The sequence below is a fragment of the Dermacentor silvarum genome, chromosome 7 (assembly GCF_013339745.2).
Source record: "Dermacentor silvarum isolate Dsil-2018 chromosome 7, BIME_Dsil_1.4, whole genome shotgun sequence".
NCBI lineage: Eukaryota > Metazoa > Arthropoda > Arachnida > Ixodida > Ixodidae > Dermacentor > Dermacentor silvarum.
In genome coordinates this window covers 17,172,662-17,197,854 of record NC_051160.1, presented here as the reverse complement: position 1 = coordinate 17,197,854, position 25,193 = coordinate 17,172,662, and the positions used below count along the sequence as shown (strand labels likewise).

At 44.4% G+C, this 25,193-nt stretch overlaps 1 protein-coding gene across 1 annotated transcript; it reads right to left on the bottom strand.

Annotated features, from left to right (window-relative positions):
* Positions 1 to 770: 770 nt before the first annotated feature.
* Positions 771 to 20,703, bottom strand: LOC119457627 (WD repeat-containing protein 43). The gene is made up of 17 exons (XM_037719260.2): positions 20,476 to 20,703; positions 19,954 to 20,097; positions 19,191 to 19,312; positions 18,342 to 18,459; positions 17,253 to 17,374; positions 16,241 to 16,340; positions 16,069 to 16,133; positions 14,311 to 14,485; positions 12,510 to 12,599; positions 11,395 to 11,499; positions 9,597 to 9,719; positions 6,300 to 6,418; positions 5,792 to 5,855; positions 5,092 to 5,205; positions 2,177 to 2,237; positions 1,984 to 2,042; positions 771 to 1,003 (listed from the first exon to the last, which is right to left on the bottom strand). Exons 1-17 carry the CDS (start codon positions 20,659 to 20,661, stop codon positions 869 to 871), a joined length of 1,902 nt encoding a protein of 633 aa, XP_037575188.1. The 5' UTR covers positions 20,662 to 20,703; the 3' UTR covers positions 771 to 868.
* Positions 20,704 to 25,193: the final 4,490 nt, after the last annotated feature.

The window sequence follows — 25,193 nt, the reverse complement described above, 5'->3', positions numbered from 1 at the left end:
CATCGGTTGAACTACGGAGAGCGTTTTTCCCTGTGCATCGTACAAAATGTAAGCTTGCCCCTGCTCTGTTCTTGCAAAAATTTTGCAGCAAGATTGGATTGGCTTTCAAGGAAAAAAAAATAACGTTAAATTCTCTTCATCTAACAAACTTCTCACAGCAATGTTTTAAAGATGGCGGCTTTGACGTCACCTAGTCACTTTTGTCGTGTGCTGCGTGGCAAAAAATGACCTTCGAGATTGGTTTACGCTACTTGCGAAGTGTAATGAGAACATCAAGAGGCTTTTTCATTGACAACTCCGGAAGATAACCGTGTCAACTGAAAATTTAACGATAAATAAAGAGTAAATACTAATATTTTTTTTCATTGTGAGGTCAAACGCTTTTGGTGCCTGCAATAAGCTTCGAGCGCTTATATTGGCTAACCAACCCTCAGGCCATCGTCAAGTTAGTCAGGTTAAAGTGATATCGGTGCTCTAACGCCCCTAATTTACAGAGAACACAGCTTTCGCAAGAAAATACCGTAAATATAGGGCAAAACTGATGCACTACAGTGCCATCTCCCATCATGGAAAATGTACGGTTGTAGCTCAATTAGATTTGAAAAATCAGGTTAGCTAAATATAAATTTTTCTAGAGAACTCACTGATGCAACCTCTGGCTCAAAGCAGGCAGAACCTCCAAAATGGCCAGTTCTGCAGTAAGGACAGCAGAACTTGTCTTCCGAGATAAACGGACAAATGTGGACCAAACAGCAAACAGGACACACGAGCAAACACTAATGCACGGCTGCTTTTCTTTAATTGGTGCAATGAGAGTTGTATATTTTTACAAGACGTCTTTGATCTGTACATGGCACATCTGCTGCTGTCATGCAATGTCCGAACCATCATCTTCGTCTTGGCTGCTTTCTTGCTCAGAACCAGCTTCCCCATCTTCTACACCAGAGTTCTCGCCTGCTTCGCTCTGGCTTCTTTCACCGTCTGACAGCTCCCAGATGTTGCTCTGAAACAAGGAGACAATTAACAGCTCTGCTAAATTTTGCGTGAACTTCACATGCACAGGAGACATCCTTGCAAACAGCAGAGACCATGACAAGAGAGAAAGAGAAAAAAGAGTCGCATTAGGTAAGCCTCACCAGGGTTGTGAGCAGACCATGTCAAAAACAGAAAAAGAAACAATTAGGTGCCTAGTCAAAAGGGGTCTCCAAGATGGACTACAATGTATTTTAAAAGAGCAAGAGATTGAACTTAGCAAGTTTCAAAAACTTTTACCAAGTCATAATGGCACCAGTACAAGAAAATACATTGAAATCCATCATGTCACACTGATACCGGCACTGTGGTTTCAGCATGAAACTGAAACTTTATTTCCCATTATAGTAAATCAATCTTCTCCTGTGAAATTGATGAAAATGAAGCTTTGAAAAAATACATTTCCAGTCTTGACTGATAAAGCACTTCTCTTCAGTGTCCCGTTAAAGGGCAACAAAATTTAACTGTTTTACTGGTTATAAGTGAGTAGTACGTATATACATTTGAAACAACCTTGGCAAAGCAGCAGGGCAAGGCAATTATTTAATTTTCTTATTAGAAGCTCTTACAAAGCACCTAGTCCCAGCAAATCGAGCAACTGCATAATCTCGTAGGTCATCGACTCATCATGCTAAGAAGTCACGCACTCTAGGTCATGCATGACTTTCAGCAAGCAGCAATGACGTAGCTTTATTTAATTTCTCCCCCAGTATCAGTACTAAAAAAAAAAAAAAAACACTTCTGTGAGCTTTTAGCAATACATTCGTTCATATTTGAAATTTTGCACGGAAGCTGCTCTAGTCTACACTATCTGAAGTTAGGCTTTCTAAAATTTTGTTGGCCTTGGCCTTTAATGAATGGCTAACATTACAAGCCGAAGACATCCGTCACGTGTGTGAAAAAAATGCCATGACACGAACACATATGCCCCAAAAAGTCCTGTGTACTGACCTCCTCTTCATCGGTGTCTTGGCCCTCTGGGTCCTGGTCCATGTCATCATCTGACGAGTCTTCAAGAGAGAGGGGGGGGGGGGGGGGGGGGCAAAAAAGAACCAGTTCACAGTCACAGTAGTGTTCCACAAAATGAGATGCTTGTTGAAAATTTAAGTTTACTCGAAAAAATTGGCAAGAAAAGAATGCATACCATCATTCACGAGGCAGAGAGGCTCAGTAGGCAATTCCACAGCCTCATGCCTTGTTGACACCTGTGGATGGAGGCATAACAACCACCGTTAAACTTTAATCCTCTAACAGAGAACATGGTATCAGCATGAATTGATACCAACTTGCTCATTTCATTCATATTAATAAAATAACACGGTTTGCATGAACTTTAACAAAAAGATAGAGATGGTTTTCAAGGTTTTTTTCAAGGCCTTGACAATTAGAGGATTAGAGCACTATGATGCCGGACAGCTTAAAAAGAGAACGCTGTCAAAACAATGGGCAAACATTTTTATTGCACACAAAACAAGATAATAAAAAGTGCTTGCTAAGCCTTTGTTGCACAAACCGCAACCAGAACACGATGGCTCCTTACCGCAAAGATAATAATCGGATTGGATTGACTGGACTCACGACTTGCACAACCCTCCTTGGTCAGATACACAGATTAAATCCACTAAGCTTAGCCAAAACCAAAATTCAAGCATTTTCAAGCACTTCATGGAACTTGAGGGCTTTAGGCTTTGACAATGGCAGTTTCACCGTTCAAGGGTTTCAAGGACCAGCATGAACTTGTGTTAATAAAAAAATTTTTTTTTTTTATTTCAGATAGGGGTGCAAGAGAAACATTGCAACGACAGACCTGCAAGAAATGAAGCAGACTAACTGCCTTACTAAAAGGTTTTACGTAACTAGGCTGCACAACAGTGTGATGGAGGCCATTGTGAAGGGACATGAGAAAGGAAGATTGACATGTTTCCAAAGTTGTAGAAACTGTGTCGCGCACTTTTCACGGGTGCAAAGGGATGACACCCAGCAAGTCTGAAGGCTGAGAAACAGCTCGTCGCAGCTACTGGCAAGGCATACTACGCAAGTTGGCCCCGGAGAAAAGCCTACGCAGTTTCTTTTAATACATTTGACCGATAGCCGCTCACCGTGAGAGCAAACTCTATGGTGACTCAACCTTAAGTCAATGGACAGCCTCAGAGTTTAGCAAATCATATGCACAAAAACAGGAAGTAGTGATTTTTCGCGTGAACAACCAAAACGAAAATGAAGCTGCGTGCCATGGTGATGTGCAGTGGGCAGAGTGTTGTGGGCACCACGGAGGGAATGAAGGGTGCCGAAACTCTGTTTCTACAAAATGCACTCAAATAGTTCTTGCTCCAAAATATTACTATGATGGTGCATTTTTACGGCAAATACATTTCACAACTTTGTTATGCGTTGTCAGGGCCCTTTTAATGCTAAAACAATTTTAACAAACAGTATGCGTACAGAACTGAGTAAATGCACAGGCCATAGAAGCAAGTTATATTATTTTTCCAAAAATTTCAAGCATTGGCAACTTCCAAGCATGTGCTAGCAAAAACGAATGTTGATAGGTACTTGAAACTGGTTCTTGATAAGAAGGCGATGTTTGTAAATCATAGTGAATCAATGTTTGTTGTTCTAATTCACAAAACTCTGTTTTCAGTAATTTTGAGCAGTTATTTTAAGCAGCATTGGTTATCAGAAGAGAAAATGAAGGTCAAAGCTTTTTTTTTTCTGCACCTTCACCGGAAACAACCTTTGTGGTTAAGTTGTACCGCGTCTTACATCTCACGAGCCAGCCACTGCTGCAAACAAAACTGTTATGGCCCATCTGTGTGGCGAAGCACAGCGCGTTTTCTCGGCGAGAAGGGGTCCAGTCACAGGCAAGTTTTTTGCCCTCGCATTTCTCAGCCAACGCACCAAAGCCTCTTTGACGTCAGGGTAACTTGAGCTCCTTAACGGCAACGGTTGAGGTTGGGCACCATTCAGCACCTTCTCTCTCACTCTCCAAATGCCACAAGCAGTACTCAGTGGCAGGCCTTTCTCCCATGCCAACACGGACTTCTTTGCTCCCACGTTGGATAGCATTGATGATCTCCAGTTTTTCTTTGATGTTCATCACACGATGCTTCACTTGCCTGTTCAACATTGTGCAGTCCTGTCACAATCACACCGCATCCACAGATCACTGTCGCGAAGTTCAGGCAGTCCTGTCATGATCATGCCGCATCCGCAAATCACTGTCGCGAAGTTCAGTACACAAGTATTGTGGCCAGCGAACATAACAACCGTACACATGTGCGCACTTCCGCGGCAGCTCTGACTGCTCTCGCCGGTGACGACGTCACGCAGGATCTTGCGAGAGCACTCGCAGACAACGGGATCTCGCTAGGTCACTCCGCTGTGGCCTCCAAGATTACTAGTCTGAGATTGTGCGCGCCGCGACTCTGAGGCTAGGCTCCGCAATGGCCATGGAGATCCGTGCGTATGCATGCAACGCATAGCTCGCACTTGGTGTGCTCCGTGCAGAACTGGTTGGCCGAAGGAGCGCGAGACTGCAACTACGCATTAACGGACAAGTGCACGATGTACCGCTACGGCTTAGGCGGGTACTAAGCACATTAAATTAAAGGGTAGTAGAGTCGGGGATTCGTCTCAACTACATTTAATAAGAAACTACGGCTTAAGCGGGTACGGCTCAACGAGGTTCCACTGTAGTGGCAAGACTTTGACACACCGATCTGATTGTACCACCATGGTACAATCCGTATTTAACGGAGTGATTGTGGTTGGGACACGCTAGTGTGTCGTACTCCCCAGCCAAAGTGCAGCGGTTGCTCACAGCTCTTCAATCAAACTCCACCAATAAGGCCTACGTTTCAGAAGTGGAGGCTTAGCCGATTGCTGCGTTACCTATGGATGACAAAGCTAACCAAAGAATGCCACTTTCCTGAGCACCAGAACAAAAAAAAGACGCAGATCTACGAATGCACCATAATGAAAGCTAAATAAAAAGCACTTTCAGTCAGACACCATGTCTCAGCCAGACAAGATGGCATGAAAGGGGGAAAAGGAATGTACCTGTGCCATGATGAGGTCCACCTTGCCCCTGAGCCTGCAGACCTTCTCGAACATCTCGGTCCGAGCTTCGAGCAGCTCAAGCAGCGGGTTGAGCAGTGTACTGGCCTCCTTACACTGCACGAAGAGGAAGCATTCTCTGTTGGGCATCTCTGCTGTTCTGTCCCATCCCATTAAGAGGTGAGACGAGACGTACTAATGAACCAAGACGAACTACACGAACTGGTCACAACTCAAAATCTACCGTAAAAACCGGAATATAGGTCAAAGTTTTTTTCAATAAACCGCGGCAAAAAGCTGAGCCCTGTCTTACATACAGATCGTTTTTACTGGTTTATATTGCTTGTTTTTTTTATTTTAAAAATTAAGGTTTGGAGGGTCAACCTATATTCTGGTGTTTATGGTAATCTATGTCTCCAACGTAACCCAAGCCGGGGCTCAATCCTTTTACTGAAAACCGACAAAACAATGTTGCAGAACGCCAGGAAGAAAAATTATTTTCTTGCAGATGGACAGAAAAGTTGCAAATCATGCAGATCTGATGCAGTGTGGGCAATTGGTGCAAGCTGAAGCTTAGGTGAGCTGGTAAGACATAACAGTCCATCAAGATAAGAGAGGCCCAGGGAATTTCGCCGGCAAATTTTAAATAAAGTTTTGTAATAACGTCCTCAATTAAATAGAGATTTCTATGTGGGCTACTCACCGTCATCAGGTAGGAGGTGTGTGTTGAAACCACCATCTTGGTCCACTTCATGTAAGGGTACACCCTGCAGCAACCAAAAGGCAGGTCACAAAATGTCCAGACAAACAATGAAGCCACCGTACGCATTACATAGATTAACGATGAATAATTATCCGCTACACGTCAGCATACTTACGCTGCCAGTGTATAGCACAAGAGCTGCATGTAATAAGCATTTTAATTAGCCTTGCGCAAGAAATATATATTACAGGAAATTGTTAGAAATTACAGGAGCATTTTATCTTTAATTTTGTAGCTACTAATCTAAAACTTGAGAACAAATTGGACTTTCGTTGTAAAAACTTATGTAATTCTTAATTAAAGTTGCATTTGTGAAATTATATTATAGTTTTGCATAAATGAGTGTTTGCAGTTTTATGACTTCCTTGTTTGCATTCTTGAACCCTCTCCTCTATGGCTATGGGTTCAATCAATCTTTTGTAAGAATGTAAATAAACTACAAACTGACCCGGACCCACGGCTGTGCATCCGCTGCTGCAGCTCCTTCAACAAGGACAAGACACTGGACAGGGGCAACCTCCGCACCGTGTTGCGTAGCAGCGCTTCATCCGTCCGCTGGAGCACGCTCTGAAACCCAAGGCCCTTTCCGTTATTTCAATGGCAGTCAGAAAGTGTGCAAGGCTGCATTCCGAGCCAGCATAATAAAAACAGTAATACAGGTCACCTGCAAACCTTCCCCGTGATCCTGATGGCTAAACATAAAAAAATAAAAAGAAGGAGTGTTGGTTTGGGAAATGGCAACTATCTGTGTGCCAGTCAAGTCTCCATTCACCCCCAAACACAACATACTGTATTTACTCAATTGAAACATGCACTTTTTTTCGAAAAAATTTACTAAAAATGTGCCTCTTAGATTTGAGTATGAAACCAAAACTGAAAAGTGACACACTATCATCTTTGGCATTAACATTTTTAGAATCTAATCCACACGTCATGTGCAACTCAGGGAGCTGTGGCAGCTGTGGGGTGCAAAATGTTTAAGACATGTGATACCATAAGTGCCATAGACAGCACCAAAGCCGAGATACTCTGGGGCTGTCGATAGTAGTGATAAGGAGACTTTCAACTGCAAAGAAGAGTTATGCCCCGACTACTGTCACTCGGATGCAATAAACTTACTTTTCACAGGTGAGAACAAATCGCCATTACCCTCTCTCTGTCTCTCTTACCGTGAGAAACTGGTAAGTGAACACAGGAGGGCATTGCATTTCGAATTTCTGTCACTGAAAATCGGATGCGCGTTACATTCAAAGGTGCGTTAGAATCGAATAAATATGGTACTTCAAGAAGGCTTCTTCCCAAGCCAAGGCTAGGGGGTTGATACCTTTTATTTCAAGCAAAAAGGCAAGTTGAGGGGTCACATCACATGTGGTGCAACAATTTTTAGAGAATTTTCGAAGTGCAAAAATTTTCAAGACGAAAAAAAAAAAAAAAAAAAAAGAATGTTTTACTAATCATCCTGTGCATACATATCTGCATGGGCCTCTGGATTGTGTTGGCATGCCACTGCAATCTTGGAGGACACTCCTGCATGCCAATTAATTTCCGCAAGCGGGTAATAGATGGCACTAGTGGCTCTCCTGCCGACGATGGCATCATTGTATCCCGTAGGATCGCGATCACGCGGCACAGATCCAGTGTGCTTCAACAGCATTCTGTGTTTCAACGGTACTGGCTGTGCCTAAGAGCGTTCTTTGGCATGTTTAGCTGCATTGTCCTTTCAGGTGCACAAAGAGGGCATCCCTACAAGAAGTACCGTTTTTACTCGAATTTAATGTGCACTTTTTTCCCTATAAAACAGGTCCAAAAATTGCGTGCGCATTAGAGTAGAGTACGACCCTAAATCTGCGCTACTATGTAGCCATCGGCATTTCAAAATGGACACCTCGTGTGCGCTTCGAGCCTAGCTGCCGTAACTTTCACCATGTGCTGCAGTACTTGTGCTTAGGCATTAGTCTACCGCCTGTCTTCCCGTTTTCTGCGTTTGCTCTATCAGCATGAACTGCCGAGTTCATCACGATGCCACATTTAAAAGGAAAGTGATCATGTACGTGGAGACGGACGGAAATCGGGCCGCATCACGAGTGTTCCGCTAATCCGAAACTAGCATGCGGGACTGGCACAAACAGGAAGAGAGAATTTTTGCCAGCAAAGCAATGCGGAAGGGTTTCAGTGGACTGAAGCGGAACGTATTATGCAACGATCCACTCGGCGATACGATCGCCTTAGCCCTATCTTGAAAGCGATCTGCGATGGGGAGAGTCGGCCATGCGCTGTGTTTTCACCGCTTATATTTCGCGTTGAAGCAAGAGGCGTGCTAGCACAAAGGACAATTCGCTCGCCGCGCTTCGTCACTCGTGTTTTGACACCTAGTTTCCGTGGTCAACGAGCGAGATTTGTTCATGTTTGCTTGTGCGCACGTGACACCGTGTTTGTTAATTTAGTTAGTAAGCGAATGTTTGCAAGTTTATATGGCCGATAAAACTGCTATCCTTATTTCGCATAGCTGTCTACTAATTTGCTATTGCAAGCGATGCTTCGCCTTTCGGGCGAAACTGCGACTTTTTTTTATTCATCGCAACTTTAGTGCATCGGGAGTAAATCTTTGGTTTTTTTCCAAATGAGAGAAAGCTGTATTTCTGTATGAAAGCATGATGTGCGCGGTACTATAAAGGTCTTTTTTTTTTTTTTCCCCCGGTCACGGAAAACGGGTGCGCGTTACAATGGAGGGCGCGTTAGAATCGAGTAAATACGGTATGTGCGCGGATTTGAAACGCATGGCATACAGTCTCCTTTGAGACTATATGCCATGCATTTGAGTATAATGAATTAGTCACAAGACTGCTCTCTTTGCAGACCTTGCAAAAGTGCACACCTTGTATTCGCCACAAAAACATAGTGCACCACATAGTGGAAGCAAGAAAAGGCACACGGACAATACATGATTTGACACAACATGAGCTGCAATGTTGCAGTTGTAATACATGAAGTTGTTCAACAGATGTCACTAACCAAAAGCTATATTGCTGTGAGAAGCACAGAGCAAAAGATTTCTACAACTAATTTTACTTACTTCGCTTCCACCGTTGCCCGGAGAGTATGAAATAGAGCACAGCAAAGGTACAGGACCTGGCCTGCTTGCAAATGTCCCCAAAGCCCTTGTTCCAACTGTAGCCAATGGCAAGGCCTATTTGCGCAGAAGGCTTTCACATGGCCTAACAATTAAGGTGGCGACAACACAACATATGTACTCGAATGTAGGCCGATACATTTTCTAGAACCAAAAAATATCCCAAGACACTGACACGAGCTCGCGGCCACAATATTCTGGGCACTATATTACAGCATAGCCTCCGAGAATTGGTAGCATGCCGCCCCATCGCGGAGGCTATGATTGCAGCTGACTGTTTGGTGTGAGCCATTTTATTTAAACATAGCATCGGCAAGGGAGTGTACCGTGGGAAGAAATCAGTGACAAAGAGGCCAGCGATGTTTGTGACGACGACAAGTGAATATGGCACGTGCTTGTGAAGAGTGGTGAAAACTGTAATAAAATACATGTTCTTTTCGCAGTCAAACTCTTTTCGCATAAGCTTAGATTCGTGAATTTCTTTTTCTTTTTTTTGCTCCCGACCTTTCAAATTTCTGAGAATGGCCTACAATTGAGGCTGACCTAGATTCGAGTGAATACGTGGTCACACCAGAACAACAAGAGACGTCACTGCAGAGAAAGGCAAAGCCTCACGTTTAGCAGCCTGGGGTCCTCGCTCTGCAGGCCTTGCAGCAGCAGCTGCGACAGGTTGTCCGCGCGCGGGGGCTCCTTGCCGCTTGCCTGTGCGACGGCCAGCAGCCGTTCCTCCATGGGCAGCTGCGCCAGTGCCACATGAAAACGTCACACCCCTGCACAAACTTTGCAGCTCTAGCCTAGTTGACAAGTTGAGCGCTGTTCGTCTGAGCCATGAATTCCCGAAACATCAATGGCATTCATAAGATTAGTTCGATTTGCCCTGCACTTCGTGAACTAGTAGTCCATTCCAGTTCACTGCCAGATCTGCGCGTGTTTGGGCAGAACCGTCCTGGCACCTCATGCACGAGCCACGCACTGTGTGAAATGAATGGCGATATACAGACGGCCGCATATTACACTGGTAAAATGAACAGCTAGGTGCAGCAACTCCTGAACCAGGGAAAAGCGGGTGAATCGAATGGACCTATGATGACTTGCATCCGGCATGGCCATTATTTATTGCATAGATTCCACTATGAAACAACCTTCGTGAATGTACTAAATATCTGTGAAAAAATCAAATTGAGCAAGATTAAAGCCCAATAACGAGGCACTTTTATGCAGTGCAGTGCCAAGCATTACACTCGTGATGCCACAAATGTTAGAATAGAGAAACTACAGTCCTACAAACCAAGAAACCGCCCACGTTCTGCTTAGTTTCCAAGCAAGTTAGCTATTTCAAATGGCCTCTTTAATCAGACATCATGGCAGGCCTGTTTCTGTGTGGGGAATGAGGAAGAAGAACCATCGGCAGCTAAGCGTGGGAACCCAAAAATAACCAAAACTTTCTCTAAATAAACATTCTTATTCCCTTTCAAAGGAAAAACAATTCAGTCACCTTCAAAGTAGTCTCCTGGAGCTGCAATGCACTTGTCAATTTGTTTATTTCCACAGTGCATCCTAGGTAGGAACATTTTATTTGTGATGCTGCAGAGGGCTACCTGTGAAGCTACCCTATTTGCTAGATTGTAACGCGAGTTTTTTTCACGATTTTCGTTGCTTGAACTTGACCGTCGCGTTACATTCAAATAACGGCAAAATTTACGATTTTGAAACAAATATTCTAAGTTCGGCGGTTTTTAACGTTATGTTGGCAACCTGTACTTTTAAGTACTGAAGCCAAACTTTTTTTTTTTTTTTTTTTGAATCGACGCGATTTTTTGCTGTGCTTGTGGCTGGTGTTAAGGTTACGGTGCTGCGTTACCCTGCGGCTTTTCAGGCTTCGACTACGTTCATTCGCATAGAGTGTTCAGTATGATGGCCAGTACGATTAATTTTGATGGCCGAGAAGCTGGGAAACTCCGCCGCAGCTCGATGTCAATGAGTCGACGATTCTCTGGTGATAAATGCGGGGCCGGTTGGAAGGGCCTCGTAGTGGCCTGGTACTCTCCCCGAATGAAATGGCTATGCAGTCTTTTAAGAAGTACTTAAACTCAAACGAGCTCGACGGCACGAATAACTTGATTCTCGGGCAATCACTTTCGGAAATAGTTTCGCTTTCGCGAGACTTGGCTCGTTTCGGCATCGAACCCCTCGAAGTATACGGCCGGCAGCGCTCTTGGCACTGATAACGAGCTTGACACAGTGCCAGAAACACTTATCGCAAGTTTCGACTGTATAATATTCGCTAGGCATAATAAAAACCAAAAATGAGAAGTTTTTAAGGAAACCTTAAGGGCTTTCAAGGCCTTGAAAATGGCAGTTTGACATGCGAGGGTTTTCCAAAGACCACAACGAACCCTGTGTAAAACCTCACCTGTCCCATAGAGTCAGCCGGTGTCTTGTGCTTGCCAATACTGGGTGCCAAATGGCCGGGGGCCAGCGTCTTCACCTCCCTCTTGGGCAGCACTGGTTGCTTGACCTGAAGCACACAAAAGAGCCCCAAAGGTAAGAAATGTATAAGGGACATCCTGAACCAATGCATGGCAAATAAAATCGTGGTGGAGAAAAAAAAAGAAAGAAAATAAGGCAAGAGCAGTGGCTCATGCATTTAGTATTTATTTTCCAGGATTTCGTGTTTCTTTTTCTTTCAGCGCAGACAAGCAGTAGCCAGATTTACTTGCTATAGCTAATAACACAGCATGGGTACATTGTAAGCAGTTTATTTTGACACAGAACACACCAAAGTTCACAGTGCCAAGGCTGCTCAGTTACATCCGATACTTGAGAAAACCAGCGAAACAAGGAGACGCAAAATCGAAGGAAAGAAGAGATACCTCAAGTGTTTGCACCTGATTTTTTCACTGGTTTCCTCAAGGATCAGTACGAACCAACTGGCCCAGCAAGGAGCACTTCTACGTTACATCCGAGTATTGTCAAAACCGGTAATGCTATAATTGGGTTCGACTGTACTAGTATTTTGTCAAATTAAAATGTTTTCATGTCTGTCCCCTCTGTTCCTTTTTATGTGCGAACCGGCTAAAACAACTATCGGTTAAACCAATGAAATTTTTTTGGCACTTGAATGTTGTTACAAGTGGGTTTGACAGTACTTGCCATCCCATTCTTATGACGGGCTTAGTGCCCCTGCTGAAGAAATATGCGGAAGCACTAACTCCACATTACCAACTACGATAATACACAGACAGAATGATAAACCTAGGGTCACTTTGAGTGAGGGCACATTGCTTCACCGAGTGTCATTTGGTATTAATGGCAGCGACAACTGGGTGTTAAGAAAACAGTTCAAATGAGTATTAGTATTTTAAAAGCGGTCATTATAGCTTTTTTTTATTATTACTATAAAAAGGAGTGCAACAAATGATATTAGCAGGCACTGCTCGGACAGCAGCACCACTACATATCTTCGCAATATCTCCGTAGGCACAGGAGCGGTGGCACAGCAGTATGTTAACAACCGCTGGTACTAACCTGGGAAACGCCATCCTCCACAGCGCAGGAAACAGGGGGCTTCACCTGCCGGACCAGCCATGTTTGTTCACGCAAATCTGTTGCGACGTTCTGGAATAAATGACACGTGATATACTTGAAAATCAAAAGGAACGTGTCAGAACAAGAGGGAAGGGCATGCCCCTGATGCAAGCATCTCCAGGAGTCTTTAAAACATGCCATATGTGCAATGTCTCATATGTGCCGATATGAGACAGCATCAAGTAGGGGTGGGCAAATATCAAAAATTTCTAATACGAATCTGATACCGACCTTCGAACATTGAATAATGATATGCACATGCATTTACTCTTAATTTGGGCTAATATGTTGGAACATTGCAATTACATTGTCAATGTTAAAAAACTAGACTAGTAAGCCGTTATACTAAAACATGGTGTATTTGGCCCATGCTAACTTGGAAAATTTAGAAATGCCCCACACTGTCCTCATCAGCCTATGTCTTATTATACCGCAACAAATGCCCGTAAGCTCGGAGGCATTTGACCCTGTGCCAGTAGTCACTCACCGCACTTGCTGTCAAGCAACAAGCTCAGAATTACGGCTAACCTTGAAAAAAAAAAAAAAAAAAGAAACCCTCACTTTTGCTGTCTGCAAACGCCTGAACCTTGCTACCGAGAGGCTGACTTTCCCGCAAGGTTTAGACGTTTAGTGGCTAAGTGTGCTTTACAGGCGAAATTTCGCTAGCAGCACGAACTCAACAGAAAATTCAGCACCAGATGGCCCCAATATTTTTAGATTAGATAGAAACAAATGTTAAGAACCGTGTTTGCTCCCGCACGGCCAGCAATATATTCGATTCCATTCGAATATTCGTATCCAATGGAATATTCGATAATATTACCTATTACCGATAATATTACACCCCTAGCATCAAGCATAAACACTTCCTCATGCCAAAACAACCAATGCCTTTATTATGGTACCTCTGACTCATCACATATGCAGCCTCTACACCTCATTCCTGCAGTCTTGACTATTTTCCTTAACCTTACTAGATGCATGAGCTGAAAACAGAACCTTTGCTTAGCAGGCTCGCTGTGCATTTATCTCTAATATTTACCATACAAGGCATATTTGTAAAGATGTGAACTTTAAAATTCGTAAATATTTCACTGCACTGGGGAAGGAAAGTGCAGATGATAGCGCAAATATTTTTTTACTCTTGTCCTGAGCACATGCTTTTTGTGGGATACTGCATATGGGACACACATGCATTTCATTAACAATCTTTTGCGTAGTTTTTAGACTACATTGACACTTTTCAGCTACATTTGCTCCTCGAAGCCAAATACATTTGGTGCGCACGCACTCCCCGTGTCCTGTCCCTTCTGTCCCGAAGCTGCCACGGAGGCAACACTAGACCGCCGCCTAAGAACCTGTCCGGGCCTCCCGACGGCAGGTGCCAGCGTGCCAGCCACCTACAAAGCTTGAGCCACCTCAGCCGTCTGCCTAACCTTCGCCAATGGACACACAATCTTTCGTACAGGCCGTGCCTGGACTTTATCCAAGAAACAGGCCTTCACATTTTAATTTGAATTATGCTGGTGAGCGTACTTGTCCAATAAAAAAAAAAAGAGTACCCCCTCTGCCATCCTTTCACTAACAGAAGACTCCAAACAGAATGTTCGAAGACAGACGAATGAAAATTTTTCGCGAGCAGAACTTCGTAAAACCGTAGAACGAGCGCGAAATTGTAAACTTTACGGAAAATGTGGGAAAGCTGGCAAGTATGACAAGGGAGAAATAAATGGCTGCCCACCAGATGCTCAAAGCTGGGCAACAGGAAGTTGTTGTAGCAGAGCAGAAGGCGATCACCGGTGGGGCTGAAGGCAGCGGCCAGGATGGCCACTGGCTGTGGCTTGGGTGCCCGGCCATTCTGGGTCTCGGTGGCCACCTGCACGGTGAACTTGGGCTGCACGGGCGTCCTGCAGCGCCTGCAACGGTTGACGACAAGGGACTTTCAACCAATGCCTTTGTTGTGGTACCTCTGACTCATCACATACACAGCCTCCACACCTCATTCCAGCAGTCTTGACTATTTTCCTTATGCCTACTAGATGTATGAGCTGTGAACATGAATAATAGCAAGGAACCTTTGTTTAGCAGGCTTGCTGTGCAGTGATCCCTTATAATCACCATACAAGGCATATTTGCTAAGCTGTGAACTTGAAAATTCGTAAATATTTCACTGCAGTGGATTTTAGCCGAAACCCGCAAAAACGAAACCTTGTCATCAACCACCCGCTGGTGGTTGACAACAAAGGCCTTTCAAAACAGGAGAAACCGTTGCTCGCAACTTCCGGCAAAGCTATACACACAGACTGCGTCCCCAATTTGTTCTAGCAGGCAAAGCTAACTTGGTCTAGGAAGACAGCTTCTTTTCTGCATATTAAAATGCACCTTAATCTATCAATCAATTAATCATTGTTGGCAACAAGGATGAATGTGAGAAGAGCAGGATAAAAAGCTGTGCTAGCAGCCTGAGGGACCCTGGCTTCCTCGAGTAGATATAGGACAAAACAGCAGTGGTCGCGACATAACAGGCAAGGTCATGTGTACTGATACACAAGAAAACCCATTGAAATAAACAAAAACGCTTTATAAAGCAGTACGCGTGTCAAAAAAAAAGTTCAAATTTGGGAATTACCAATGTGTTTCCTAGCGCTTTGAGAGTAACAGTATTAAGATCAAAGCTCTTATCCCACCAAAAATGACACTGTTCGCCCAACATAACAAATGTAGCATTAACAGCAACACCAAAGTAAATCAAAAGGTTATTGTACTTTTTTTCAAGAGCCTATAGGAACCTTAATAGTCCTGCATTTCTCTCACATGTTATTTTAATCCTCTGAGGGCCACTGCTGCACACGTACAGCGACACAGCTGCACATTTAAAAGAATGTGCCTTTTTAGAATAAAATGCCACCAAGCAGTACCCTGGAGGTGCCGCTACTTCCAAAGGATCTTCCCCATGTTCCATTTAAAGTCCAAGTGCGATAACATTGTGGCCGCCTGCCGTATGCTGTGGGTGCGAGTGAAAGCGTGCGAGGTTGAGTCAAGAAGAATGGCTGCTCGATCTCGTGCACGCAAGAGAGAAAGCGCACCGTCTTCGATCGTGTGCAAGGCAGCAGGGGGTGCTCTAGTCCGCTGGTGACTTCCGTATGGCGCAGCTGAGCGGGCCCTATCTTGAAAGCAATCCTCAGTGAGAACAGATTCGAAGCGTGCCAAGGGCTGATGGCTTCGTGTACGCTGTGTTCGCAGCACTTAGTTCGCGCTGGAGCGAGAAGTAGCACGGAGGGCAATTCAGTCACTGCTGCCGCCGCTCTTCCTCATGCAAGCGCTTTGAGAGCGAGTGTCCGCAGTTACCGAAAGAGAGGTGTTCATGTTCGCCTAAGCGCGCATGAAACCATGCTTGTTAATTTAGTTAGTAAGCGAATGTTTACAAGTTTATATGGCCGATAAAACTACTATCCTAGCTCAGACACAGGGAATACAAGTGGATCCCACAGTAGCTTACCCGTTCAGCTGCAGTTCAAATATATGCAGGGCACCGGACTTGGTCACTGCTGAGAGGTGTGCCGTCTGCAAGAAAACAGTCTAAGGCTTGGTACCAGTGCAACCAACAATGAATAACAAACAACAACAGCAACAAAAAGGATACAATGCCCACTGCAGAGGTTGTCCCGTACCTTGCTGTTCTCCGATGTATTTGAAATGCTGATGTGTACTGCTTCCTCCGAGAGCACAAAGTTGGCCAACGAGCTCGAACCGGCCCCTTTCTCAAGGTGCCTGCAATGTTCCAAGACCATCTGGCACTGAGAGACACACAACAATGCACAAAGACCACTGTTATGTCACTGCAGTGATCATGAATCAGTACTACTGTAATGCATTGGGGCTCTTCCCAGGAAGAATGACGGGTTAATAAACAGTCTAAGGGCTTTGCTGGTGCGCAGCATTGCTTGAGGTTGTAATGATGTGGGCTTATTCAGCCTGTCCTGACTTCTCATTTACGTCCTAGGACGGTCCTTCGTTGCTGAGCATGAAGTAGGCAAGATACTTTGTAAAATTTAACTGAATGTTTATTTTTTATCTAAAGGCAAATAAGCAGAAATTACAGTCAGTACATGATTGAAGAACACAAGCGTATTTTCAACTGGCCCGTAGCCAGGGGGGGGGGGAGGTTTTTTGGCTGAGCTCTCGCCACCCCACTGGGCAAGGAAACTTGTCAACAGCTGCTCACCATGTGCAAGACTGAGCAGATCTTTCCGTGCCCACGTCCTATGATCAGCACCATACATCGGCCAAACGTCTTTTTATTTTTGGCTCTGAGTAGCGCCGTTTAATTTTTATTAATGAAATATATTGATACAAATCGTCCGTATAAACATATTACACTATTAGGAAGATTCATCACAAAACTAAAAATCACTAAAACTAAAACGTCACACAATTTACATACTGCGATTTTTACCGAAAATAATTACTGAAAAACTTGTGCTTTCTTCAAATAGTCAAGGCCTTCAGCAAGTGCCCCCCCCCCAAGAAATTCCTGGTGAGGTTTGCGTAACACGCTATTCATGAGACACTGCCCACTAGGCACTCTTCACAAACAAAAGGAAACTGGCTGCACGATGCCCAAGCGTACATTTTTTCCCTCTGCCCAATGTTCTTTTCAACAAGGGAGACAGACGGACTCACCATGCACTCACTTGCCGATCGTTGGCCGCGCAAGTCAGAAAGTAGGTCCTCCCTTCACCGGTCTTGCTGGGAACAAACACGGGCAAAATCTGTCTCACCTCGGTCACGTGACCTGTGAACTTCTGCTCAGCAGAAGAGAGGGAAGGAACAGGCAAAAGTAGGTTTAATTCAGGCCCAACAATTTGCTGGCACAAACTCGACTGATTGGCGAGTGACCAGTTCAAACGGGACATTGGAGCAGAGAGCCTATGAGGAGCTTCCTGCAGCAACTGTTATAAATTGGACTGTAGTGCAGCAAGGTCGTCCCATTTGTGCTCTTGGGCAACTTAAACATGTAAGCCATCTGTAGATACATGCAGATGCTCCTTCTATATATATTAAGTACAAGATTTCGAACTACAATGCAAGTACGTCCAAAAAAGACATGCTCTGTGTCTTCAAATGCTACATTGCAATGAAACTTGGAATCCTCTTCAATGCACTTTAGTAATTGGTTCCAAAGTCACAGAGGCAGGTCCATTTGCAGAGTACAGAACAATAACAAAGCACAAGCCATTCATAAGGCAGTGGTCTTGGTAAGAACAGGTATGGGTGAAGCAGATGAGCGTGATTTCGTTGAGTCTTGAGTTGTTGGGTATTTAGGTATTTTGTGAGCAAGCCCGAGTGTGTGATGTTTATTTTACCAACCTATGGTCACGGTGCGTGCAAAAAGTGCAATGCAATCACACTGACATTTTCTGTGTAGCTTATGCAGATTTATTCAAATGCTGACCATAAAGCTAATTGGATGGTATCTGCACATTGCAAAAATAAAAACTTGTAAAGCTGATGAAGAGGTACACATTTATGTGACAAGCTGAATGGCCGTTTCCACAGCGCTGCCAACAGGTTATGAAAATGGTCCCTTCAGCAGTACCACAGGTAACAAAGATGGTGCAGCCTGGCATAGACAGCCATTTATGGCAATTCAGTAAAATTACAAGCAACTTTAAGACACTTAGTTAAGACCTTTCAGAGACATCTTGTCACCAGCATTGCAGGCACTAAAAGGAACCATCATCAGTTGCATACATAAAAAATTTTACACACCATTACGATTGATTTTGTGTCTACATTCCACCACTTGATACTGCTGCTGGCTGTGAGTACTGTGTTGGCATCGACGGCAGCAACGGCATAGACACTGTGACGATCGGCTTTCCATTTGCTGCAAAGAAGGAGCATAAAGTCTAGCATGGCGTGTTTGCAGGCAAAGTTGGTTCAATTTGCTAATTATGCATGAAAAAGATGCTTGCAAGGTGCCAATGACAGAGTATTTACGTGAATGTAGGCCGACACTTCATTTAGAAAAATCATTTGCAAACCTCAGGGGGTTGGCTTAGAATCGAGAATGATGTACAGCCTCGCATGCCACCCACTTATTGTCACCTCGCAGTCACAATATGACGGTAACAACGGAACAAAATTTTCAATGGTGTAGCGAAACAGGTGCCTATCATCGTATAGCTAAAGAAAGGTCAGCACCATGAAGTTAAAAAGATGTTCCCGATTTTATCAGGGCACATAGAGCATAACCTCTGCCCATTACGAAAGAGATCATATAGGCAAAGGCTGAGGAGGTCATGCAGTTTTGAGGCGTTGCTCAGAACTAGTTCAGACTCCTGTCTATTTTGACATGTCAACAAACCATACTAAAATACAATTCTTTACGCAGTCGAATGCCTCTTTTTGTTTAGCTTACATCTGAGGAAAGTCTTTTTTTTTTTTCCCCCGACCTAGCTTCCCTTGTGTATATTGTAATTGAACGATGTGTTCTACAAGAGCATTGCTATCAGGTAAGCATAAGAAGTTCTGACAAGCTCAGCACCAAAACCCCTGCATGCAGAGCCCTGAAGTTTCCAGTTCGAGCTATGCACAGCACTTATAAAATATGCATACCTTTTGACCTTGCATGAGGAGACACTCCAGTGAACAATGTGCTGGTCATCAGAAACACTGAACAGCGAGTCTGACTTGGCGTGCCATGAGACGCCATTTACAGCTGCTGTGTGGCCTCCTGTCTGAAAATTTAAAACACAGTTTTGCCACTTGGTGTCAAAGCATGGGTGCTTTCAGATGGTACAAGAAATGCTACATGCAGAACCACAGGGCGGGACCTCCATCAGCACATGCTGACACCGACCTACCAACAATTGGCAAAAAACTCACTGAGCCTATCGTACAATAAAGCGGTCATACCACTGAGGCATCTTTTGGCTAGTACACCTTTCTAGCTAAGTTGACATTGTGCAGCCACTTTCTGTAGGTTCCTCAGTGTGCCAACAGTAGAACTTTTCCATTCTTAGTGGAGCTCACATACATGCAATGTATGACACATCCCTGCTATGCACTCCATCAGGTCAAGTCTAGACAAATGGAAAAAGCAGCTGCTGTCAACCACTGTTTCCTCCGACTAGTCTTGCCAAAGCATATCTTGTTCATTTCAAAATACTGCATTCCTCTGCTCTAGTCCAAACAGAAGTGGATAACAACACTGAAAACGTGAATCACTGCATGACACACTTTGCTGATGCAGATATAAGGGAAACGGACGCAATCGCTATAACAAATTACAAACGGTTTAACAGCGAAATCACGTCTTTTATTGACATCTATAGCTAACACTCGCTCGCGGGAAAAAGTGCGTGCGTTGGTCGCTTACGAGCTCGCTGTGTAGATCCCCTCTGGTGAGGCTGTACAGTAGAACGGTTCCCTCGGCTGTCCCCATCGCCAAGAGGCTGGCTTCAGACAAGGCGTCGGCTGCATCGTCGCTTGTTTTTTGCCGCTTTCTCTTCTTGTGCGTCGCCTGCGGAACAGAAACTCACGCATGACACAACTTGGCGGTGCCACCGCGGTACGCACAATGTTCAGCTAAAACGACTAGCATATATGCGGGCGCAAACGCAGCAATCAAAAGGTAACGTGCAGTCGAAGGGGCAAACGAGACCCTCAGCAGGAATCCTGCGTACGCACTTTCGCGGCGCTCCGGGAGAGCACATGGCCGCGGCGACAATCTAAAGCCGGATAAACCAAGGCTTCTCGACACGCGCACAGGTGATCGGTGTTACGTGCCGGCACCGACACTGCTTCGAAAGTGACAATCAACGCAGCGGTGACACCTGAATACGCTACTTGCAGAGAAATCACGTTTTCCGGGGCTGTCACACCGACAGGCCGCACTTACGAAGCCCTGCCGCGTAGGTCCCCAGGACAGGCAAGTGCACTTTGCGGAGAGGTGCGCGCTCGGCGTGTACTCTTGCTTCAGTCTGCCCGTTGACGTGTCCCATAACTTTAGCCGGCCATCGGAGCTGGAATGCGCCAAATACTCTCCGCTGTCCGAAACAGCAACTGCTTCTACGAGAGACGCCATGTTTTCGCTCCGTTACACGTGAACCCAAAAGAAGGCATCGCGCATGCGTCGGCCCTCGCTTGTTTTCGATGTCAGCGCCCGTCGCGCGTAGTGATCGCGGGTGTTACTCATTTAATAAAACTTCAAAATTTCTTAACGTTGTGAGTAATATAATAAATTGATGCTCAAGTTTTAAGTGACAACTGAAAATAGGAATTGCTGATCACGTTTTTTAAAGAAATATTTTACTTCAGAGTTTACAATCTTGGAGGCCCAAATTAGGCCTATGCATAAGTAGGAAATATGATTTCTCTTAAAATTTCTTTCATGCATGGCAGCATGCATGGCAGGCACACTAGGAAAGAGAGAGCCATTTTACAGGACCGCAATAAAAAAATCGGTCCAACCAGTGCTTTATTCTTTCTGAAATTTCTCAGCAAGATCACATTTTTGGTCCGGATCATTTGACAGAACACTTGCCACTGTTACTTTCCTGGTTTTCAAGAGGGAAAAATGTCACGTTCTCTTCGGCTAATTCTCTGGTTTAATGGTCCTAACGAGGAGGTTATGGCGTCACTGGTCGCTTTCATCGTTTGCTGTGCAGCAAAGCATAGCCTTCGAGATTTGCTCCAAAACTCGCTGGTGGGTGCCATGTGCAAGTAGGCGGGCCATTTGATGCAGTGAGCGATCCGGACCATAAAATGCGACCTGTTTGAGTAACAACAGAGCAACCGCAAGATCTTTATAGGCCGAACTTTCCTGTCGAGAATGCTAGGGCTTTTTTTTTCTTTCTTTTTTTTTTTTTGCCTGCGGGCTCGTGTAGGCAAGTGTAGTGCTACAGTGCCTAGAATATACTTACTGTACTATGACGTCGAGTGCTGCACTTGGCTTGCTGGGCTGTAGCCAATCAGAGCAGAATGCGCGTCGTCTTCTGCATCAGCAGACGAAAAGCGCCCGACTCCGCACTTCGCCGGACTTCGCACTTACTATACTGCGTATATGCCCTTGCCTAAAGCTAAACTCCAATGTACGAGTTTCCTTTCATCAACAAATCGCGAATGCGTGGTGCACGAAGACAACCTGTCAATGCGTATAATGCAGAGCTGAGTCAGATACAGCCCACATCAACCCTCAGTTAGATAATTTTATCTTCTTGGAAGATTACCTCACCTTCCTCTGTGACACGGGGTCACGCTAGCACTTCATTACCGCCCTTGCGGCGAATATTCAATATCGTCGCTATACCAACGCCGACAGTCACAGACAAAATGGCGCCACGCGTTTGCAACGCCAGCCTGCTTGTGTGTCGTCTGCTGCCTACACTCAACTAAACCGCAGTGTACAAAGTGTACTTTTCATGCTTCACTACAGCTATAAAAAATGGCTTCGTGTAGGTGGGTGGAGCTACACTTTTCTACACCAAGTAAAAAAAAAAAAAAAAAATCACGGAAGCAAATAAAATTGTTGTATTGCGACCTTTTCAAAATGGCGTCGTACTTGATACTATACTGTACTTCTCGTACTTGCACATTCCACTATATTATAGACGAGTAAAAACCTACAAAATTACGCGCTTATAATTTAATTTTTGCAGTTAAGCTCTGCAGGACTATCAATAAAGTTGTTACCAACCAAACCGCCTTATTTACGTAACAGGGAAAGTTTGAAGTACGAACCATTTGCAGCCTCGCGGAGGAACAGTGGCTGGCGGTTATGAGGGCGTGGGCGGGGCTTCACTGCTATAGTAGGCGTACTCAACGAAAAGTTTTCTCAAAGTGTCGTATACACTCAAAGAAAAATCATCCTAGCGCGAACACTTTCAGTGAGCTGTTTGAAAATAATTTCGTTATGCAGCTATACAGTAGCGCACCCAGGATCTCTGCCAGGGGGGAGGGGTTGACAGTTTGCCAATACCATCTAAACAGCGCTAATTTCACTTTCTTCGGGGGAAATTGTCAAAAAATGCGCTTTTTGCGAGTGTGCAGACGATTGCGCGTCTTACATCTTAGTTGCAGTACTGAAATGCGTAAGGAAAGAAAAGGGGTTAAACAAAAGAGGGGGTTAAGTCGGCCTCAGGGGGGGGGGGGGGGGGGGGGGTTACAACCCCCGAATCACCCCCCGTCGGTGCGTCACTGCAGCTATACAGTCGAACGCCTTAATGTTAACGAAGTGTAAAAATCCTTCGTTATACAAGTAACTTTGTTGTAAAGGTCGCGCACCGGAACGCTCACAGAGCAGGATAAGCAAGTTCAACAGGATGCAGCATTGCACTATTTTTTAAATGTGTTTTTTTTTTTTGTATGCCGCAAGGCATTCCTCCCTTGTTAAGGTTAATTATTTTTGTTCGTTATTATTATTTATCAACCTTTAATTAACATGAATTCAAGGGAGACTTCTTGAAGTAGGTCGTAAAATTTTTGTGCACTTTTTGTCTTACAGAATGTACAACTGCAGTCAACCTTTAGCCCCGAGGTTCACAGCATGCTCCGTGACGAAATGCAGGAGCTATGCGCAACATAACGCTGCCCACCGTCGAATGCCGCTGTCGCCCCTCTTACCGTCAAAATTATCGGTTGGTTTTCATGATATCCATCACTGTTGCATTCGTTGACATTCCCGCCTTTTCCGCCCTACCTGGCTTGATCACGATTTTACGAGTTACGATTACATCATCGCCGTCACGTCTTCATCAACTGCGACGTATTCGTCAGCCGTTGCACCCACTGATACGCTGAAACAAGCAGCGTACAAGTTGAGCGATTCCTGGAGCAGTGCTGGAGACTGTACTTATGACATCGGCACGCTGTTCAGTTGCGTGCACTGGCGACATTTGCGCAGGGCATAGCGGCACCGCACTGTGGCGTTTGTTTAGGATGTAATACAGTCGAACCCGGATATATCGAAGCCACATAGAATGAATTATTGTGTATAACGAACAGCAGTAAAATCTCCTTGAACATTTTTGCATAAAATGTTTTTATTTTATATATCGAAATACCTATATATCGAACTTTTTTAATATCTCCTTCGGATTCGATATATCCGTGTTCGACTGTAGATAGTTTAATTGTTATAAAGCAATAAATCAGCCGACGAGGACGCCTGAATTTCTTCATTGTGTAGGCATGTTTGTTGTAGTGGCCTTCGTTGTAGAGGGGCTCGCAATCAGTGGCGTAGCCAAGGTGAGGGGAGCACACCGGGCACGTCGCCAGGTTCATTAACCGTTTCATCTTTATCCTAAAAGCCCAATGCATCGAGCAGGGTAATCACGTCCTTATTCACCTCTGAATGCAACATGCGACATGCCAACAAAACATGCCTTATGGTATCTGCAACAATCGAATGCCACTGTTTTGGTGAGTGTTCTCGGTCTGCTAAAGAAAAAAAGTATCGCCAAGCTATCTGAAGTGAACGACAAAAGTTTGCGGAGCAATGTAGATACGAAATTAGTAATGCAAGTCCTACAGCGCATTTTTTTTTTTTCACAGAACATCTGTTCTGATCTTTCTTCGCCAACCATTTATTTATCATTTTTATAAAGCGATGTCATCCAGTGACCATTTTTTCTGAAAAGCTTGTTTGAAGCGAGTCTGAAGTTGCTGGGAAGCAATTCGCGTAGATTTTATTAAAGTGACAATTAGTGATCTTATGTTTAAAGCTGTCTTTGTTGGGCTAGGCAGCACAGGAGTAGTGCATAATAATACCGAAGTAAATACAGTCAAACCCGGATATATCGAACCCATATATAACGAATTATTGTGCATAACGAACAACAGTAAAATCCCATTGACAATTTTTGAATACAATTTTTATTTTATATATCGAAATACCTATATATCGAACTTTTTTTATGATCCCCTTCAGATTCGATATAACCGGGTTCGACTGTATTCCAGCTGTAGATATACGCGTCTGTGCTTAAATATTCGATTTGTGATTTGATATTCGATACTTACTATACTCGTATTCGAAAAAGTCGATGTTCGCCCACCTCTAATGTATGTATAGTCGACCTCGGCACGGACATCCTCACCTGGCTTCGTACAATACTGCACTTACTGCAATACTGCAAAATTAAATTCTCTTTTAATTTTATTATTTGCTGTCTGGTGTAGTTTTATTACTGTACTGTTTGATGCACTGTTATTTCTAGATTCTTCTCCATTGCGCCTATCCAGTGTGCTGTTTCTGTATCTTTAACATTATAACCCATTTTTACAGCGAAGCTGTATATGACTAGGCGAAACCAAAATCCGTCCGTCCGATGTGCGCAGAAAGTATCATCATCAGCAATGGCTGGAGCGTCGTCGTCTTCTTCCACAGCTGGCTCGTTGGCGCCCCTCGGCGCTACAGCGCGAACGCGCTCGTGCCACTGCTCCCACGTTCGTCGTCGTCGTCTTCTTCCACAGCTGGCTGCGTTGCCGCATAATGATTCCAGCGTAGAATTTCACTTCTCTTCTGTCGTCTTAATGAGGAGGCCGCGTTTACGGGGGTATGAGCCATTGCTTAAGGGGGTATGAGCCATTCATTTTATGTCTTACGTGACGGATAGA

Excerpts from the sequence above, each read along its gene's own strand:
- LOC119457627 (XM_037719260.2), bottom strand. The coding sequence starts at position 20,661 with ATGGCGTCTCTCGTAGAAGCAGTTGCTGTTTCGGACAGCGGAGAGTAT. Across the intron at positions 20,098-20,475 it reads GACCTACGCGGCAGGGCTTC|GCGACGCACAAGAAGAGAAA; the intron begins GTAAGTGCGGCC and ends TCTGTTCCGCAG. Across the intron at positions 16,134-16,240 it reads ATACATCGGAGAACAGCAAG|ACGGCACACCTCTCAGCAGT; the intron begins GTACGGGACAAC and ends GTTTTCTTGCAG.